Source organism: Drosophila grimshawi, unplaced genomic scaffold (assembly GCF_018153295.1).
Source record: "Drosophila grimshawi isolate 15287-2541.00 unplaced genomic scaffold, ASM1815329v1 contig_1367, whole genome shotgun sequence".
NCBI classification, from domain to species: Eukaryota; Metazoa; Arthropoda; class Insecta; order Diptera; family Drosophilidae; genus Drosophila; species Drosophila grimshawi.
Window position 1 is genome coordinate 12,911,861 of NW_025062889.1, and position 18,973 is coordinate 12,930,833.

The 18,973-nt window shown below is 44.2% G+C and overlaps 3 protein-coding genes across 4 annotated transcripts; all 3 read right to left on the reverse strand.

Moving 5' to 3' along the window:
- Window positions 1–1,655: 1,655 nt before the first annotated feature.
- Window positions 1,656–4,700, reverse strand: LOC6560138 (putative inorganic phosphate cotransporter). Its single transcript, XM_001986607.2, has 4 exons — window positions 4,537–4,700; window positions 3,299–3,435; window positions 2,168–3,241; window positions 1,656–2,102 (listed from the first exon to the last, which is right to left on the reverse strand). The coding sequence occupies exons 1-4, from the start codon at window positions 4,559–4,561 to the stop codon at window positions 1,896–1,898; spliced, it is 1,443 nt and encodes a 480-aa protein (XP_001986643.2). The 5' UTR covers window positions 4,562–4,700; the 3' UTR covers window positions 1,656–1,895.
- A 2,611-nt stretch (window positions 4,701–7,311) lies between these two features.
- On the reverse strand, window positions 7,312–12,760 carry LOC6560139. Its single transcript, XM_001986608.2, has 5 exons — window positions 12,402–12,760; window positions 11,953–12,339; window positions 8,533–11,841; window positions 8,212–8,459; window positions 7,312–8,007 (listed from the first exon to the last, which is right to left on the reverse strand). The coding sequence occupies exons 1-5, from the start codon at window positions 12,720–12,722 to the stop codon at window positions 7,554–7,556; spliced, it is 4,719 nt and encodes a 1,572-aa protein (XP_001986644.1). The 5' UTR covers window positions 12,723–12,760; the 3' UTR covers window positions 7,312–7,553.
- Window positions 12,761–13,203: 443 nt separating this feature from the next.
- On the reverse strand, window positions 13,204–18,589 carry LOC6559256 (dosage compensation regulator). Of its 2 annotated transcripts, XM_001986609.2 has the most exons (5): window positions 18,487–18,589; window positions 17,895–18,408; window positions 16,519–16,837; window positions 15,761–16,451; window positions 13,204–15,676 (listed from the first exon to the last, which is right to left on the reverse strand). In XM_001986609.2, the coding sequence occupies exons 1-5, from the start codon at window positions 18,560–18,562 to the stop codon at window positions 13,269–13,271; spliced, it is 4,008 nt and encodes a 1,335-aa protein (XP_001986645.1). In that variant the 5' UTR covers window positions 18,563–18,589; the 3' UTR covers window positions 13,204–13,268. The 2 variants fall into 2 exon arrangements, with proteins under 2 accessions (XP_001986645.1, XP_032590343.1); XM_032734452.1 differs by lacking the exons at window positions 17,895–18,408; window positions 18,487–18,589 and adding an exon at window positions 16,910–17,235 and having other exon boundaries at window positions 13,205–15,676.
- Between the last annotated feature and the right edge of the window lie 384 nt (window positions 18,590–18,973).

The following is an 18,973-nucleotide window of genomic DNA, read 5'->3' on the forward strand; positions in this document are numbered from 1 at the left end:
ATTTCAGTAATGTTGTCCTCAAGTGCTGTTGTAGTTGGTACAGTTGCTGTTGCTGCTCTTGTTGTTGCATCAATTATATTTTGCAAATTTACGCAAGGCACAAATGCATGTCTCACTTTATAATAATAGCTGAAATACGATTGCGATTACAAGTACATACTCTCAACAGTAAGGAATATATCAAACTTTATGCATCAATGCAATCCACCAACTTATGTATATGCTAGGGGCATTAATATGGCAAGCATACAATAGTTTGGAGCAGCTTGACGTTCACACACATGCAAATGCACACAAATAATAATGATGATAACTAAATAACAATTTGCTTGCCACCGACGATTTGCCCTTCCCGAGATTGGGGCTTGATCAAGTGCTCAAATTGCAGCTCTTGCGGTCATGTCATTAATATGAATTTCAACTCGTTGAGAGCATCTATCTATTGAATCTAACCCAATATTATAATTTATTTGTCAAGTCCATTGAAAATCAAATTTTGGTTGCTGGTAGCCAGGTATTTATTTGACTTGAATATGCTTTCAGTTATTTATCTTAATTAAATTCACTAAATGTTAAAATTTATTTTGACAATACTCTATAATTTACAGTTTACCTATAAATTAAAAATATAGAATGTGGAATATTCTCGCTCTTGCTTTATGAACAGAAAAAATAACTATTACACACATAATTTATTTGTAAATACTTCTTGAAACCCGCAGCTGCTATACCAAACCGAAAGCCTTTAGCACTGATTCTAAATAGAAGATCGGAGTATATATAAAAAATCACACAATTAAAACTTAAGTTTTTTATTTTTCAAAAGGTTTTGTAAGCTAGAAATTGACTATCTTGCGACACCTGCGGCAAACCAGGCAGCATCCGCAAAAGTATTTTTGTATTTCTGGTTGAATAGTGCGCATATGTATATGCCTATTGTGTGTGTACATGCATGTCCTTGTGTATGTATGTGTGTGTGTGTGTGTGTGTGTGCGTGTGGTGAATGAAAGTGGTCATTTATGACTTGTCTTTGGTTGTTGCCCGCTGTGGGCAATTCAAATGAATTTTTGTGCGCTGGTCGACGGTTTTAATTGAAAAGCATGTTCGTTTTGGTTTGGTTTTGCTTTCGGTTGGGTTTTTGGGCTTTGGCTTGGGCTTCGGTTTAAGAATTGGCTGAGAGAGGGCTTGAAAAAAAAAAAACCTTCTGTATGCCTTCTCGCCTTCCCACTTGCCACTAGCTGGCTGTATGTCGCTGGGGGACTATCGCTGCGGCTGTCACTTGGCATTGTTGCTGGGCTGCTCTCTGCAGGCGGCTGGCAAACAATTCCAGGACATACAGCGTACTGTGCGCACGCGTTCGTGCATAAATTCCGCCAAGTGTCCATTTTTCTGATTTGTGTGCAAAGCTTCGATGTTTTTTTTTTTGTTTTTTAATTTTTACTACGCCCGGCGCTGAGTGACTGGCTCTAGCTATTTTGCCTTGCTGCTGGTCATGCAAATGCCGAAAACACAAAAATAGAAAATGAATTCATTCAAAGAAGAAATAGTAGTAAGAATTTTCTATTACATTTTGTGGCTGCCAAAGAAGGAGAAGAAAGAATGAAAGAAAAAAAAAACGCTCCTCGCGCAAAACAAGAAATTAAAATACAAGCAAAAACGTTTTAAGAATTTTTAATTAAAATCATCGCCGCGGTCGCTGGCCAACAGAAATGCCTACAATTCGGTATAATCAATGTCTAACCACATTGTGGTCCACGCAATGCCGGATATATACTTATTATTTACATATATATATACATGGCGTATACGCCGCATGCTAAACGGCATATTTAGTTGTTGCTTAATTTCTACTTAGAGCTAATCTCGCTTGTTTGTTCGATATTTCAATAAATTTCCTATTCCGTTTTCATTTCAGTTACTTTTTCTTTGTCGCACTTCATTGTCAGCATATTCTGACTGTGTTCGGCATCGTGCGGCTTGAGGAAGTCCGCTGCATCCCAGGGCTGCTGGTCAGTCGTGCCCCAAATGATGTACACCAAGTTGCCAATGAAGAAAACGATGGCTGTTAATGCGAACACAATTTGCCATTGGCTGCGCGAAGACTGAAACAAAAGTAGCAGTAACAATTATATTTCAAGTCGTCTTTTTGAAGATAAGCTGAACTTACGGGTTCGGTGACAATTACGCCCACCAGGAGCGGCGTTAGCAATGGAAAAATATTGCCAACTCCGTTCACGATGGCCATAAGCATGCCCGAATGGTTTGGCGACATATCGATGATGGTTAGAATGCTGCCAATGCCGGAGCCCGCATTCAAGCCCGCATTGATGGTCATCAGCGCAATGGCCAACTCCGTCTGGCTCTTGTCCAGAAAACCAATGCCAATCAGTGCCGCTGCCGGCCCCCAATAAGATATCGTATTGATGGACTTGCGCAACGTTGTCAGCGACATCCATTGCCTCGACATAGCGATATCCGCAAACACTAGATACACATACGACATGCACCACATGGCCAGGAATGGCAGTGCCGAATATAACGCATTACTCTTAATATCCATCTCCAGTACGCCGTGCATATAGGCGGGCGTCTGCAGCTGCATTGTTGAGTTTGCCCAGCCCTGGGCACTGCGCACTATCAGCAGTGCGTAGAACGGCACAGATGTCCAAATCGCACGCCACGGTACGGGTATCTTCTGTTCGTGAAAGCCATCATTGCGCCGCATGGAACGCTCAATGTAATCACGCTCCAGTTGGCCAACTAAACGTGAGTCGGGAGCATTGTTTGCCCCAAAGAGCAACCAGAGCACACACCAAATGCCGCACAGACCCGCCGAAACGTACGATATACCCGGCCAGCCCAGGGAGCTATGCGCAATTAGTCCACTTAAGCCCATGGCAAAAACGGAGCCACAATCGGATCCCGAGTAGGCAAATACGCCCAAACGATTTCGATCCTTTGGCGGCGACCATTTCGCCAAATGCTCGTGTATACAGGGAAATATTAGGCCCTGGAACAGACCCATCATGATGCGCAGCACACTAAACGCCACCCAGCCGCCCCAGCTGATGAAGTAGGGCGTCAGGGCGCTCAGCACCGCTGTGGCACAGGTGGGTATGAAAAGCACGATCTTGGCGCCAAAGCGACGCACCAGAAAACCTGCGGGGAACTGGGTCAATATATAGCCCCAGTAGAAGCTGGAGAGTATATACGATTTTTGCGCCTCCGTCCAATCATATTCCTGCAGACATAAAATGATTAGAAATCTATTTTAGAAATACATGTCTTGCATTTATACCGGGAAATCCGGATTGGAGGATTCCGCATTCGTCATGGCCACAACAGCAACGCTGACATTGAGCCGCGCAATATAATTGACAACAATGGCCACGAAGAGCAAAGCTGCCTGCAAATGTCGTATGCCAATAAACGGCCCTTAAGGGATGGGAGCAACAAATCCAAATTGAGTTTATCAGGTATAAATTCACTAAATATATAAAAGTAACTAAAAAACAAAAAGTCATATTGGTCGAATTGCCTAGAAATATTCACCGCACATCCCTCAAAGTCTATTACAGATTTACATATTTCTGATAAGCACAGAATAAGAAGATCATAGGCAATAAATACATGAATTGTATATTTCTAATGTGTATTTAAATAAATAATTATTTTATTAAAATGAATATACATCGATATATGGGTTTCCAAAAATATTTTAATTGCCTTAGATTTGACTATATTGAGATACCGCACTTAATCACTTGCCAATTTATAATTTACTATCTATAATATTATCTAAATGAACATAATTTTCAAACACAAATATAATTCGAGATTGATTAACTTCCAAGTTTTATTCAGCACACTTTCGATAAGCAAACCGAGTAATTAGAACAGTTCGATCATTAAAATTGTATTGTGGGCGAGATAAACCATTTTAAAATCACTGACGATAAGCTTAATGGCCATCCAATCAATACCACCTTTAGGGGGTTGATGTTTATGCAGTACATATGTGGAATAGATTAGGAACTCATTTTTTATCTTATCGTGAGAAAAAATTCCTTCCAAAGCCAATCAAATATGGATTTTCAACAATTTCATCCAAGCAATGCAATTAGGTTTGAAATTATGAAAAGTTGTGGTTTATAAAAAAAAACGCAGAAAAAAATGGAATGCATGACTTAATGCCACCAAGCAAACAATACAATAGTGATTATACACAATTCTGTTGTGATTTATAATTGAAGTAAACTACAATACAAATACAGTATTGAGATTCATATTTAATAAAAGTATTTTACAGCACAATTTTGTATGATTTTGATTATTTGTTAATTCGCAAAAATAATAATTAATGTACACAATTTGTTTATAATCTCGATTTCATTTTTCAATGTATTTATTTCAGCATTACAAGCATTACAAAAAAAAAAATAATCTCCAAATAAAATATCACGATCTAATCTGCTGCTTTTTGCATTCACTTTTTGCACATGACCTACATAATCCTTTTTCACTGGAAATATTCACCTGTATTTTCAACAACAGCGCTCATATTAGCAATTTAATTAGCTGCGACTATATTGTATTTTATGAGCGTCTACATAAATATAAATATTAAAAGGCTAACCGTTCACAGCCAGACAGTCTACAAACACGAAGCGTCCACACTTGTCAATATCAGAAATACGTCTGAGCGTTTTCGAAAGACCCCAGTCATATACAATACTACTGCACGTGTATATGAAGATTATCAAGCATTTATTAATGCAATTAGACTTTCTGGTTGGGTTCTGTGCTGTTCAGCTATAAAGTCCATTAAAATGTTTTACAATACGTACGATAACCGCTGGCATTTTTTTTTTTTATTCGCTACATAAACATATAAGCACGAAACAATTAATATATTGCATAACAGCTATAGCTAAATGAATAATATAAAACTTCATAACAGTTAAATGACGTTTTCATACGAATTTGTAAAGCAATTATTTCAAATTAACATATGTAAACATTATCGAACGTGAATCTAAAAAAAGATTGTTAAATGCATCAATGAAAAACTGCGTATCTAGAAAATGATACTCGTCTTACAAAAATATATATTAATTTCAATTTAAATAAGCCATTAAAGGTTGAGCAAATAGAGTCGACTTATCTGAAACCGTAAAATTCGAAATCTCATTTCTTAATCAGCTAAAGTATTCTAGTCAAGAAATCTCGCTTGTTGTTTGCTCAGTAAACGATTTCCTCACAAATTATCACAACCCATTCAAAAGTAGGCAGTATATAAAGTATATAGTATATAAATCAATAAAAACTTCTGTTTTAGGCATATCAATGATTACATACCCTTACAGATTGGAGTGTACCTAATGGCATATAAATCCATTGTAACTGTAAAATCCAACCGATTGTTCCGATTGTATGACAGCTATATGATGTATTGAGCCGATCTAGCTGGTTACTGTGTCAAGTTTCATGGCTAAAGGTAGCTTAAAAACTAGTTCACATAGAATCAGACAGACACGCAAATCAGTGATGCTGATCAAGAATATAGATTTACCTTATTTGATCGGAGACGTTTGAAACTTTATGACCAAATTGTATAACAAAAAGCTTTTCTAATATGCAGTTTATTTATCGAAAACCATAAAACAAAACAAAGAAAAATATACTAACTTATATATATGTATATAAATTATATAACCACTGTAAGATATTGTTTGTCAGTAGAGCAAGCACTTTAAGCGAAGAACATCTGCAAAATAAATGTGAAATTCATAAAATAATGGTGCAAAAATAGTTGATGATGACAAAATACATGGCATGGTGGCTATAGCAACACCCTCCACTACACCGTTTTAGGGGTTTACTGCCATGCAGCGAAGCTGAGCAGCTACAAATGGCTGCGGATGCAGTGGATGTGGCCCGAACAGCAGCTAAGCGGGCAGCAGCTGCCACAATCAAGTCAACAGGAGTCGAAAAATGCACACACCCATAAACATATGCACATATTCATATATATTTATATGTGTGTGTGTGTGTGTGTTTGTGTATAAAACAAGCATAGCATGGTAAATGGATAATGCTCAGTGTGCGCGCGTGTGTGTGTGTATCAGGGTCTAAGGTCATTTTCAATTTGCATAAATCATGTATGTCCATGTGAGACCCAGTCTGCATTAGTGTGTACCCTCAAATAAAACCACAACAATTGCTTGGTAAATAAAGCTCCGGGTAGACTAAGACAGCAGCTGCATTAAATTTCAACAAATTTATAAAGACGTATGCTACATTTATACATATATATGTATGTACTAAATAGCAAATCATATTTTATAAACGAATTTAAAGAAGCTAAGAAATACAGTGGTCACTGCGAAACTAGAACTTTAAAATGTTATATATATATATATTATCTAGAATAAATAAATCATGCCTTTGTCAATAGCAATTTTATATTAAAACCATTTATCAGTTGTCAACAAAGGTATTTCATTTACCCAACTAGGCGTTTACACAACGCCCCGAAACGCTTGTTTATGGCAATCAAAATTGTTGACTACCAAAAAATTTGTATGCTAACTTAGCAGTGGCAGTCAAAAAGTCAACCGCATCCAATGGACCTGGCCAGGGCTAAAACAGCCAACAACAGACAACAAACAAGAGCAACAGCAAGTTGATTTATAAGACTTTCATATGGCGACGCTTAGTTTTGGGCGAGCTGTGCCAGGACGCTCGTCTGTTTTGATCATTTGTGAATCATGTGTAGCTGTTATGACTTTGATTTATATGCTGTGCATATGCATAAGACCACAGGCCCAATTGCGCGACGCGTTCGCAACTACAAATGCCGACAAGCCCGGAAACGTATATGGCAGCGGTTAGCGCCCATAACCTAGTCCAAATGCATACACTTCACTGCGACACAAAACGACAAATTCTCGTAAAACGCAAATGGCGCCAGCAGCAACCGCCCACATTGTCCACATCCAAAAAGCACATCCCCAAAATACCAATGCTCTAACCCAAATTATTTGATTCAACCAAAAATACCATCGCACTGTGAATCGACTAGTTGGTCAGATTGAGGATTGCGGAAGAGTAAGGGAGCATGTTTGGGTACGATTTGGTTAATGCTCGGTTGCCGCCGCATTGTAAAATTTACGTAAAACCGCTTAATTGGGTTGCAATTATTTTGTTTATACGCGCAAAAGCGAGTGCAAATTTTAAATAAAACCGCCACTATAACGGTACAAAGCATTCAATTGCGGCGAACAAAGAACATTTGAATATTATTGGAAATAATATTAGGAAATAAATATGTTTATTGAAGACAAGACAAATACATACGTTGGTCGCGACTTGAATTTAAACCTAAATTAGTTGGACACAATTCTCGCTGAATTCAAACAGAAATATGCGAAATTTTACATTAATACACACAATTGCATACACAATAATGTTAACTATTTAAAAACAAAACAATTTAAACATTTTTAAAAAACTTATAGGACCGAATTTCGCAATTCCCATCGTCATTTATCCTAATTTGTGCTTTTCATAATCATATTGAACTTGGCTATGGCCGCCTCGGCACATTTCTCGTTTTCAGCCAGATCAGATTTGAGCAGCGTTCGCAATTCCTGTAAATTTGGCATGCTGCGACAGTCGCGTACATTGAGCAGCGTCCGGAATATGGACTCCCATGTCTGACGATGAAAGTAGCGAGGAATTGCCGTCTTCGGCATCCAAACGCCGCCCGCCTGACGCTGCGTCACTTCCATGTAACTGCCAAAGAGCAGCACATGCATCACTCCCACCAGACCAAATAAATCCAGTTGATACGTCCAGCGGCGTTGGGTGCGCATCTCAATGCACTTGAAGGCATCCTCATTGTTCACATAGTCGAACGTCTGATTGGGCGGAAAAAGTTTGGTGTCAATTGCCACACCAAAGTCAATCAACTGCACACTGAGCTCATTTGGTTGTCCACTCAAGCTGTAAATGGAGTATGGGAAATCAATGCTTAAATTGCAGTCGCTTCAAATTTAAATTTACAGAATATAAATGTTTTATGAATATTTTTCGATAAAAACTGTAATACGCTTGTATCGATTTCAGGCAATAGCTGTAAGATATTTATAAATCAAAGATAAGACAGATATAAATTGAATGAAATGGTTGATTCAGTTGTCTACTTACGGTCTCGTGAGTAGAAAGTTATCCGCTTTAATATCGGCATGAATGATGCCCAAGGCATGCAGATGATCGACAATGTCGAGCAGCTGACAGCAGAGATGCATCACAATATACTCATCCAAATTCTTGGTGGTGTGCTTCTTGTATTTGTTGCACACACAGATCAGCGAGCCGTAAGTCGAAAGTTCCATTATATAAACGCTGCTATTATTGCCCACCAGAGCATAATCGATGTGCATATATGCGGGTAGCTATTGAAAATTCAACAAACCAGTTAGTTAAGTGTTGCAATGAGATATACGGCTATAAAATATATTATATTACCATCTCCTCACTGGCCAGCCGAGAGTGCACCTCCAGGCAGATGTAATACTCCCAATAGTTGGTGGGCTTCTCCTGTTTGAAGGCGACTTTTTTGCCCGACTTGCAATGAATACCGCTAAATATGGAACCATAGGCGCCCTTGCCAATCATTTTGTCGACCTCAAACCTGTCGCCATTGACCTCGAGCGTGGACTGTGGCTTTAGGCGCTGTACATGTCCTTGCAGCTGGCAATTCGGCAGCTTCTCAATATACAGCGAGAACTCAATGGAGTCCAGCAGTGAATTTATGACATCCATACTGAAGGGATTCACATTGCGGCTGGCCAGCGTTTCGTTTAGCACGGATTCATCCACACTGGCCTTGCGGTGCTCAAAGTTCTCATTTGGCATCGATTCGTGCCAGGAATTGTGGGACGATTGCTTTGGCGTCAGCGGTGTTTTCTTGTAATATATGCTCCTATCATCTAAATCATTGCCGATGGTTTCCTCTATGATAATCGTCGGTCCAGGCTGCCTTCGGTGAACCGGTGATTTGCTGGGCTTGCCTCTGCTTGCCTCGGGCAGCACCGTCGAGTTCTTTATCATGCTGTTGTTGCTCGCAAACATTTCGGTCGCCGCATTTAGTTCAAAGTAATCGCCAGACTGTTTCTCCGATTCCGCCTGTGAGTTCGATTCCTGAAGAAACTTGCGCTTTGTTTCAGCTGTTTTTGCTGTTGATGTGCTGGAAGACGTTGAGGGGCATTTGCTTAGCTCTGTGAAATCATTCATAAACGAGGCGGTCAGATGAGCGGGTCCGATGGTCTCCAGCTGCTCGACAACAGCAGCTGCTGCTCCTCGTCCTTCTGGCTGCGTTTCGGGCAATGTGCAATCCAATATGACGATTGGCAGCGGCGGCAGCGGCGGCAGTAGGAGTGGATTGGACTCATCCCGAAATACATCGAACTTGTTTGTCGTTTGACTCTTATCCGGGATGGGGCAGATGCTTAGCTGCGTGCAATCCTTCATAAACGAGGCAGTCAAGTGCGCCGGCCCAAGAACTTCCACATCTGGTTGAGTTTCCGGTAATGTGAAGTTCATCAGTGGTGGCACCTCTGGCGGCGGAGGTGGCGGCATTGTATCATCCAAAAAGATTTCCAATTTCTTTTGAACAGTCGCTTGACTTTTTGGCGGCAACTGCGTCTCTGGCACAAAGGATAAATCAGCCATAAATGAGTCGGCCAATTTGTTAATGCTGGCTTTGGCCACAGGTAGCGAGTACTCTTGGTCGTCAAACACCTCAAAGCAATTCCGCTTGGGCTGCTCAGCTTGCTTCCTTGTCTTACTCATCTGGTTCGGCGTCTGCTGATTACAAAAGCGCTTCGAGCTGGCCGCGTAGAGTGGTGAATCAAATGCCTTGGACATTGGCGGCGACTGGGCAAACAGGCCGCAAATGTCATCTTCATCGCTCTGCGTTGGCAGCTGTGGCACCGATGGCTGCGCCATCCGTTGATGCATCGGTGTGTTCGGTATGGTCAATGGCAGTCGGGGCAAAGTTTCGGTTTTATCATCCTGAAAGCAGGATAACAGTGGACGGGTCACCGTTTCAGTTTTATCCTCCTGGAATCGCAACGATTTCAGTAATGGCACACTGGGCGCATTCGGCTCCCACATCTCCGGCCGCTGAAAGTTGCCAGCAGAAGCGGGATCGGTAATGGAAGGCATCTCCTCGCCAACGATGGATAGTTGACGCTGCAGTCGCGTCGGGCCCGGCGTGCATTCGCCACCCTGCAATGCCTCCGATTTGCCCGTCAGCTGCGAACCGGGCGAAGCGGAGGCATTCGATGTGAGCGTCGATTTGGTGCTGCCACCAATGGCATGCTCCGATGTCTCCAGTATGGTGGAGAGCTGCTTGCGCAGTATGGGCGAACCCACAGGTGCCGCTTCCAACTCCGCGTGCTCCTCAGTGGTCGGAGTCGGTGGAGCCGCCACTGGCGTCTCCTTGAGTATGGTGCCAAATTGACGCGTTGACTGTTGCTTCTGTGGCGCCTTGGGTGTGCTCACTGCCTGCGATTTAATGAATATGTTGAACATTTGCGTGGAGCACGTTTCATCCGCATCGAAGAATCCGCTCGAAGCTGGCTTTACTGCCGATTGTGGCGGCGGCATCACCTCATCCTCAAATATTTCTATTTTACGTGTGGGCGGCGCTGGCATTACAAATTTATCCTCCATAGGTGATGCTGCACTTGGAGCAGCAGTTGTAATTGCAGTTTCAATTGGAATTTGAGTTGGAGTTAGAGTTTCAGTTGTAGCTGCTGCAGGATCTACCCATATTTGGTTGGCCACTGGATCAGGTGTTTTGGGCTTGGCAACCGGTTCAGTCTGCTCTTGCTGCTGCAGCTCCTCTTCTTCATCCTCCTCCTCTTCCCTCAAACACGATATTCTGGGCATAACGGATTTTCTACTAGATCCTGGCTGCATGGCTGGGAAGAAGCTCTTTCGTCGCGGCATCTGTTCACCTGGCAGACACACCGTCTCCTCCATGTCTGCGACGCCTTGAGCAGCGCGTTCCTTCTGTCGCCACTTTGCCACCAGCTCCTCCAGCTGATACTCCTGCTGCTGCTCATCGTTGTAGATCTTGTCCAGCAATGTGGTTATAGATGGTGCCACAGGCGGCTTATAGTAGGCATCCAGCTCATCGCGTGCCTGTGGCTTGGAGACGCTTGCAAAGTTCGGATAGCGACGGACACCGTAAGCTGGACCATTGCTCCACCATGATTCGTTGCGCAGGACATAGGGATGCTGATCGCTGCGACTTTTGAGCCAGCAATAGGCACGATACTCCTCCGGCGAGAACTCCATGTTGGGACGTGGATACAGCATGCATTTGTTGTAGCACGGCAACGTATTTCCATCCGGCTCATCCTCAATTGTAACAGGCGTCACCCAAGCAGTCTGGGGTACATTCTTCGGTACAAAGTTCGCTGGACTTTTAAAGGGCTTAATGTCGTTGCCCTCGGGATCAATGATAGGCGGGTGTGTCTTCTCATCCACGTGTATGGCAAAGGCCGGATCATGTGCAGCCGTCGAGCCAAAGATCCTGCCGTGCTTGTGCGGTTTGCTCCACGCAATGGTTTCCTTGAGATTCTCCTGTTGCCGTGTCGCATCAATAATCGAACGTAAACTGGATTTGCCCTCAGCTACGGCCTCTGCTTCACTAGCAGCTGGCTGCTCCGTTGGCGGCACGTTCACATCGGCATTCTCATCATTGAATACTGCCAGCTGACGGTTGGGATTGCGACTGGCTCGACTCGTGCTGGGTCCAGAGTTCTGCACATTGCCGATGAGAAAGAAGAGTTCGATTAAATGGCCATGCCCAAAACTCAAATAATCTAAGATAAATACGATTTTTCTCATTATTTTTATGGGAATTCAACTTACTTGCACCACGCCGGGCGTATTACTTTTGACAGCAGCTCCCGTCCGTACGCTGCCCACTGTGACGGTGTTCTCACGCTTCTGGCCATGCAGCGAGCGCAGCGCTAAACGGCGATCGTTGAGCTCCTGTGTGACATCGGCTATCTCGCCCTCGTTATAAAGTAAGCGCTGGGCAACCGTATAGCCGAAGTGCAGTTGGGCCTCCTTAAGCTTCTCCAGTGGCTGGGCACGGCATTCGATGCCGAGGCGAAAGATTTCGTTTGCTTTGCGCATGTTGCCACTCAGATCGTAGCTATAGGCCCAGGCTATATAAAAATCGGCCAGCATGGTGCCAATTCCGCTGTTGTACATCTGCTGATAGCACTCAATCTGATCGCCTTGGTTGCCCATCTGTAGTAAATGGATAGCAAGCGTTTTATGGCAATGCTCTACAGCTTTACAGGCACACTTACGAATTTAATGAAGAGTTTTATAAGTCTTTGGTCCTGTTTATAGCGCTCATCCTGCTCGAAGCGGGTGAGGCATTTCTGCATGACCTTCTGCAGGCCGCAATTGGTGCCGCCCGCCGGATAGCTCTGTTCAATCCAGCATATGTAGGCATACCACGGCTCCAACGGATCGTCACCCTTGTAATTGTTTATATTCAACTCGAGCTGCTTCCGCTGTGCGCTCAGCTCTTGGGAGGCGTCTTGGGTAAGCGAGGCTTGCAGGAGGCACACATTGCGTCCACTGGCCAAGGGCTGTATGTTCTCCTTGGCATTATCGAAATCCATTGTATTCTTATCTTAAACTCTCAATGCACAAAATTTAGCAACTAAATCAAAAGCAAAAATCGCGCGAAAATAACTCAAACGACGCTTGCTTTTAATTGAATGGCGGCGCTACCTTAAAAAATATCGTTGACTTTATCGATAGATTTAGATTGTAGCAAAACTGCGGGGTACGCAGGTAAATTTACTAAAGCACCAGAGTTATCAACTTTGTTGAATATTATTACAAACCATTATTAAAATAATAGTTATGCCGCTTAAAACAAATGTAAAGGCTCTTAATTTAAGCTATTAATATTAACATAATAGTAATAATATATATATTTATATAATAACATACAATACTCAAAGCATTGAATTTATCGAGTCGCCTTGACTATCGATTTATCTGCAGACCTGCCGATTACATTTGACCCCTATTCGAACATAACGGCTAATGACTATCAATTGTACGCAATTTCACAATAAATCCAAATCTACGCGTGTTAACTGTAGCATTTTTATTAAATTGTAATTATAATAATTATAAGAATATTAGATTAGAATAATTTAAAAGCTCTGATAGGAGTAGGCACGCCAGTTATTGTTGCTGCCACCACCTCCCCCATAGCTTCCATCGCTGCCAAAGTTGCCTCCGCCGTTTCTTCCTCCGTCTCCTGCTCCATCGTTGAAACCGCCTCCTCCACCTCCGTTGTTGTATCCGCGGCCACCACCTCCTCCACCTCCATTGTTGAATCCGCTGCCACCACCTCCTCCTATATTGTTGAAGCCACCGCCGCCGTTGCCGCTGCCACCACCTCCTACTCCATTGTTGTAGGCACCTCCGAATCGTCCATTGTTGAAGCCGCCGTTGCCACCGTAGCGATTTCCAAAACCACTCGAGCGGCCGCCTCTATAGCCACGACCACCACCTCCAAAATTTCCACTACCACCGCCACCACCGAAGCTGCCTCTAGATTCGCCTCCACCGCCATCTCTTACATCTCTTCCACCATAACCACCGCCATCGAAACGTCCACGCTTGGCTGCTCCACCAAATCCACTATTGTTCTCGCGGAAGGTACGGGACATAAAGGGCATCACACCAGATTCACGATGCAGCCCATAATCGCCAGCATTCTGCTCGCAGAGTTCGCGGACCACGCGCACCAGTCGGGCGTAGCGGTCATCCAGCTTTAACACACCGCTGGGATTGTCGCAAGCAATGGTTATTAGATCTTCGAGGGCCGGCTTCAGTGCTCCAATCTTGGCGGCATGCTCGGGATCCATCTCGAAATTGAGCCAGTTATCCACGCGCACAATGCTGTTGGGCGCCAGATCGATTTTGCGCGAACCGAAGAGCATCACCTGAAGCGGCGTAACCATGGACATTTGCTTGCAGGACACGGCACGCGTGCGAATCTTCTCGCCGAAGACAAAGAATGGATAGGGGAAGTTCACAGCCAGATTGCTGCAGTTCACCGAAGTCTTGTGGAGCAAAGCCGCCTTCGACTCGGTGGTGAGCACCTTGCGCTTCTCCTTGTGCACACAGATGTTCGGATATAGTCCGAGACAGAGCAGCGCCGTTGCGACATCCAGCTCGGGATCATTGGCATTGGCATCCACCTGATGACCCAGCATGCACTCCTCGGGGAAGCCCGCCTGCTGCAGCAGATCGAGTAGCTGCATCTTGGCATCGTACATCACATTCATGGTCGACATTTGCAGTCCCTTCCAATCGCAGAAGCGCGCCTCCTCCTGCTCCCCACGATGCTTGGCATTCTGCCACAGTTGTGAGGCAACGATCATGGCCACATGATCCGAGCACTTGCGTCCGCTCAGCGCCTTCTGATGGTTGGCCAAACGTCGCTGGCCAATGTCCAAAGCAAACACCTCCGAAAAGGTACTCGAATAGGAGGCCATTCCAGCGACGAGATCAGCGCATCCAAATACTGCGCCCAGCACCATCATCTTGCCCAGACGCGGCTCAATGGGCAGCCGGGCGAGAAGTCTGCCCAAGGGCGTCAGATTATCGTTGGCATCTAGGCAGCGCATATCCCGCAGCAGCACCTCTGCCTCGATGACAGCATCCACTGGCGGTGGCTCCAGTGCCTTGGACAGGAAATGATGTATGGCGCCCAGGCGTAATAGCTTCACCGTCAAGGCGATCTCATGCAACGGTGTGCGGAACATTTCCGGCGTCAGATTCTCCTCCAGCTGGGCGAAGCGTGCGCGTGAGCATAGCGTGAAACAGAAGCCAGGACGGACGCGACCAGCGCGTCCCTTGCGCTGCTCCAGATTGGTCTTGCTGGCCCAAACGGTCGCATAGCTGGTCAGATTGTTGTGCGATGTGAATAGCTTCATGCGTGCCTTGCAAATGTCCACCACAAATACAATATCATCAATGGTAATCGATGTCTCGGCAATGTTTGTGGACAGAATGATCTTGGTGACGCCATCAGGCACCGATTCGAAGACCTTGCGCTGATCATCGCGCGGTATCTGCGAGTGGCAGGGCAAAATGCGATATTGCGGATTGCCAAAATTGGTCGAGCTCTGCAGATACTTCATCAGGGCAAATATCAGATTCCAGCCGGGAAGAAAGACCAGAATGGCACCGGGTATATTCTTCGATTTGATGTGCATCAACAATGACTCGAGCAGCTCGAAGCTGACGTCCGATTCGGACAACAAGGCCATGGCATTGCGAGTCTGCTGCGAATACTTGTCCTCGCACACCTTGTTCAGATTCGATTCGCCCTCCTCGTCGTTGTCCTTAAGCAGAAGTCGCTCCTCGTCGTCGGCCTCCTTGCGCTTGCGATGCGACTCTGCGGACGGTACGAAGCCGGTCATCTGAATGATGTCCTCCAGGAAGAACTGTTGCACGGGAAATGCACGTCCAGGCACCTCCAGCACCGGACAGTCGCCAAAGTATTTGGAAAATAGAGTCGTATCAATTGTAGCCGACATAAGAATAACTAAAATAAGAGAATGAGAATGTTATTTTTGGACCGTCAAAGATGAGACAAAGATGAGAGATAGTCTTCAAATTGATAACTCACTGTGCAAGTCCGGATAAGTGGCGACCATGTCGCGCAAGATGACCAAGAGAAAGTCGCTGTTCACATCGCGCTCGTGTATCTCATCGACAATAATGTGCGAGATACCGCGCAGGCCCGCCTCCAGTTTGCGCAGTAGGACGCCCACGGTGCAGAAGAGGATGGCGCCGTACGGACGCGGAAAGACGGACTCAAAGCGCACCGAATAGCCAACACTATCGCTCAGTTGCTCGCAGCGTTCACGTGCGACGCGCTCAGCCACCGAAATGGCCGAGATACGACGCGGCTGGGTCACATAGATGTTGGCATAGCCACCCTGGCCCGATGTGATATAGTCGTCGAGGATATATTGAGCAATTTGTGTGGTCTTGCCACACCCGGTGTTGCCGCGTATGATGACCACTTGACTCTCGTTGATGGCGTTCATGATCTCGGAGCGCATGGCTGCAATTGGCAGCTTGTCGCGAAACTCCAAAAACTGACGATATTCGGCATCGCTCTCGCGACGATCACGCAACTGGTGCTCGTAGTCATCAGAGAGTTCATCCAGCGAGGCGGTGGCCAGAGTGCCCTCATCAATGTTGCAGGCATGCCAGGCATTCCAGTTGGGCTGCGGCGGTGCCCAGGGAATGACAGCAATGTTGTCTTGACGCCCGTCGCTATCCTGGCTCATATCCAAGCGAGCTGGTGTAACCTGATTCCAAATAACACATGAGTTTAATGAGGGATTCAGTGAATTAATGTTAACTTCAAATACTCACGATTAGAGACATGGGCATGCCGTCTGGTTCGACTTTAATGTTGCGTGGATTGACCACAGGCAGATCGAGATCCCTGATGACCTCATCCACATCATCAATGAGCAGTTGATTCAGCTTGACTGGATATGGCTTCAGTTCCTCATCCTTTTTCTTTTTGAGCGTGCCGCTGAATGCTTCGATAACTTTCAAATGAAAGAGTTGACGCACCAGGGAAAGGGCGCAAGATTTGCTCGCCGCTTTCTTGTTGGAGCCAGTCTCCCTTGCGGTGACCTTGCGCTTTAGGGCCGGCACAAATATGGACAGCTCGGCCATATAGCTCCTACACACATAGCGATGGAGAGAATGGTTTAATTGTTTAATTGTTGGAGCTGTCTGCTTCTGCCACACTTACCAACTTACGGTCAAGGACATCAAAACTCAACCTGTGCTGTGCGCAACTGATGCAACTCTCTTTTTCTCTTAGTTACACACGGATGCCAGACTTTCAGAGCTACAATGTGCACCTATCTCAATATATATATTTTTATATATGCAGCCAAAATGATGGCTACGATTCTTTGTAATTGTTGGAGATTATTGGACTCAAGCCAATCTGCTGTCTGCAATGTGTGGACGTGTCTTTTGTATTTGTTGTGCCAAGTTGCTCTGAAAGCCCAGCCCAGTCGCGCTCGGCACAGTTCTAATCATGTACAGTGCACGCTCGATAAAGTGAACACTCTTTCAAAATACACTAACTACATTCTAAAACTAATTCTGTATGAATACGAAAGAGAAGCGAAAAATCAGATTAGATTTGATAGCATCTAAAAACTAAAATTACATTACATATATACCCTTGCAGAGAGCGTTATTATTTTCTTAAGATACTTCAGTTATTGTGACTAAGCCGTTTTATCATCATCGGATTATTATAATTTGGTTTGATTAAAAAGTCATACACAGAGAAATTGTTTGGACACAGGAAAAAATGCAAAAAAAAATATTATAAAATATGCTTTTATTTCTGTGTCCAAACACTTTCTTGACATACTGTATCTGCAAGGATATTTTATCCTCGGCACACCGAAGCGAACAACAATTAACAATTTACATTTCGACAAATAGGAAAGAGTCTTGCTTATTTGATTGGTTCACCTTATCGAGCGTGTGCTGGATTTGTGTGCATTTACTTTCAGACTCTCGGTGCCTGTTCATAAATTGCGCACAGCCCGGCATTTATAGCCATAACTACGAGCTGCGCTCCAGATTTGGGCCAACAAACGCCAAATCCAATGCGCAGCTTACCAGACGCAAAAAAAAAAAACAAAAAAACAGCAAAGAAAAATAGAAACCAAGGCAGTGGATAATGCAGTGGTGGATGCCTGGCGCACACTTACCTGGCATGATTTGGGCCAACGGGCGTAAACTTGTAGTCTTCACGAATGTTATTCGATTGCTTATAAATATTCAAGCAATCTTTGGCATTCTCTATGGTCCAGTTGCCATGGATAGCCGCGTTCACATCAATTGACTCCGCCTCGTTCATGTCCTTTTGTTCCTGGACATGATCGAAAAGGCTGAAGCGTTCACGTCCACCTTCATGGTTAAGTGGACGATATGCCTCGCCCAAATCCTGCGGTCCCGATGCGCCGCCAAAGACACGACGCTGCTGTACACCAGGCATGCGTGCATTATTGCTATCAACATCGATGCCAGCGGCAAATGCTGGCGATGCACCGGCGTCTGGTGGCACATCTTTCACATTCAGTTTGCCGGCGCGCACCAAATAGTTGACAAAATCACGTGAGGCATTCTTTTCGGCATCCTTCTTGTTGGTGGAGTTGCCCACAGCGACATAGGAGCACAGATCAACGCGCACCTCGCACAGAAAACGCTGGCGATGTTTTGGCCCTTAAAAAGGGAATTGAAAATGCTCGTCAAATGTTATTTGCCGGCTTGTTGTAAATCACTAATTATGTGGGCACTTACCAGTTGGACGCACTTCGAACTTGGGCTCCGTTTGGTTCTTGGCACAATAGGAAAATAAAAATGATTTTATATCCATTTTGTGCAAAGACTTTAATCAATAAAACAAAAAATATTTTTAGGAATTGATGGAACCGATCTCCCTTCGCCCAGAATGCTTGTCAAATGCAGAATGAGAATTGAGAAAATTGTGAACGCTTCTCAATCGTTCCTTCTAAAACTCGTGAGCGAACCAAGTTCTGATTCTTCTATCGAACATTTTCTGTTATCAGGGAACTAGTATTTGCACAAATTTAAATTATTCACAGCTGACACTATTTAACGGTTAAGAAACTAAGTAGTTAATAATATAAATGCAATTTGGAGGAAAATTACTCAAACATGCGTAGACTAATTATAGTAATCATAATATATAGCCAAATTGTACAAAAATTAGTTCGTAACAGGTACGAATTAGCAGCGATACAGTCCCTAACAGCTGTTAAAATTG

Excerpts from the sequence above, each read along its gene's own strand:
- LOC6560139 (XM_001986608.2), bottom strand. The coding sequence starts at position 12,722 with ATGGATTTCGATAATGCCAAGGAGAACATACAGCCCTTGGCCAGTGGA. Across the intron at positions 11,842-11,952 it reads ATACGCCCGGCGTGGTGCAA|AACTCTGGACCCAGCACGAG; the intron begins GTAAGTTGAATT and ends GGCAATGTGCAG. Across the intron at positions 8,008-8,211 it reads AACTTTCTACTCACGAGACC|CTTGAGTGGACAACCAAATG; the intron begins GTAAGTAGACAA and ends CTCCATTTACAG.
- LOC6560138 (XM_001986607.2), bottom strand. The coding sequence starts at position 4,561 with ATGAGCGCTGTTGTTGAAAATACAG. Across the intron at positions 3,436-4,536 it reads CGCTGTTGTTGAAAATACAG|GGCCGTTTATTGGCATACGA; the intron begins GTGAATATTTCC and ends CCATCCCTTAAG. Across the intron at positions 2,103-2,167 it reads GCGTAATTGTCACCGAACCC|TCTTCGCGCAGCCAATGGCA; the intron begins GTAAGTTCAGCT and ends CTTTTGTTTCAG.
- LOC6559256 (XM_001986609.2), bottom strand. The coding sequence starts at position 18,562 with ATGGATATAAAATCATTTTTATTTTCCTATTGTGCCAAGAACCAAACG. Across the intron at positions 16,452-16,518 it reads GCATGCCCATGTCTCTAATC|GTTACACCAGCTCGCTTGGA; the intron begins GTGAGTATTTGA and ends ATTTGGAATCAG. Across the intron at positions 15,677-15,760 it reads CACTTATCCGGACTTGCACA|TTATTCTTATGTCGGCTACA; the intron begins GTGAGTTATCAA and ends CTCTTATTTTAG.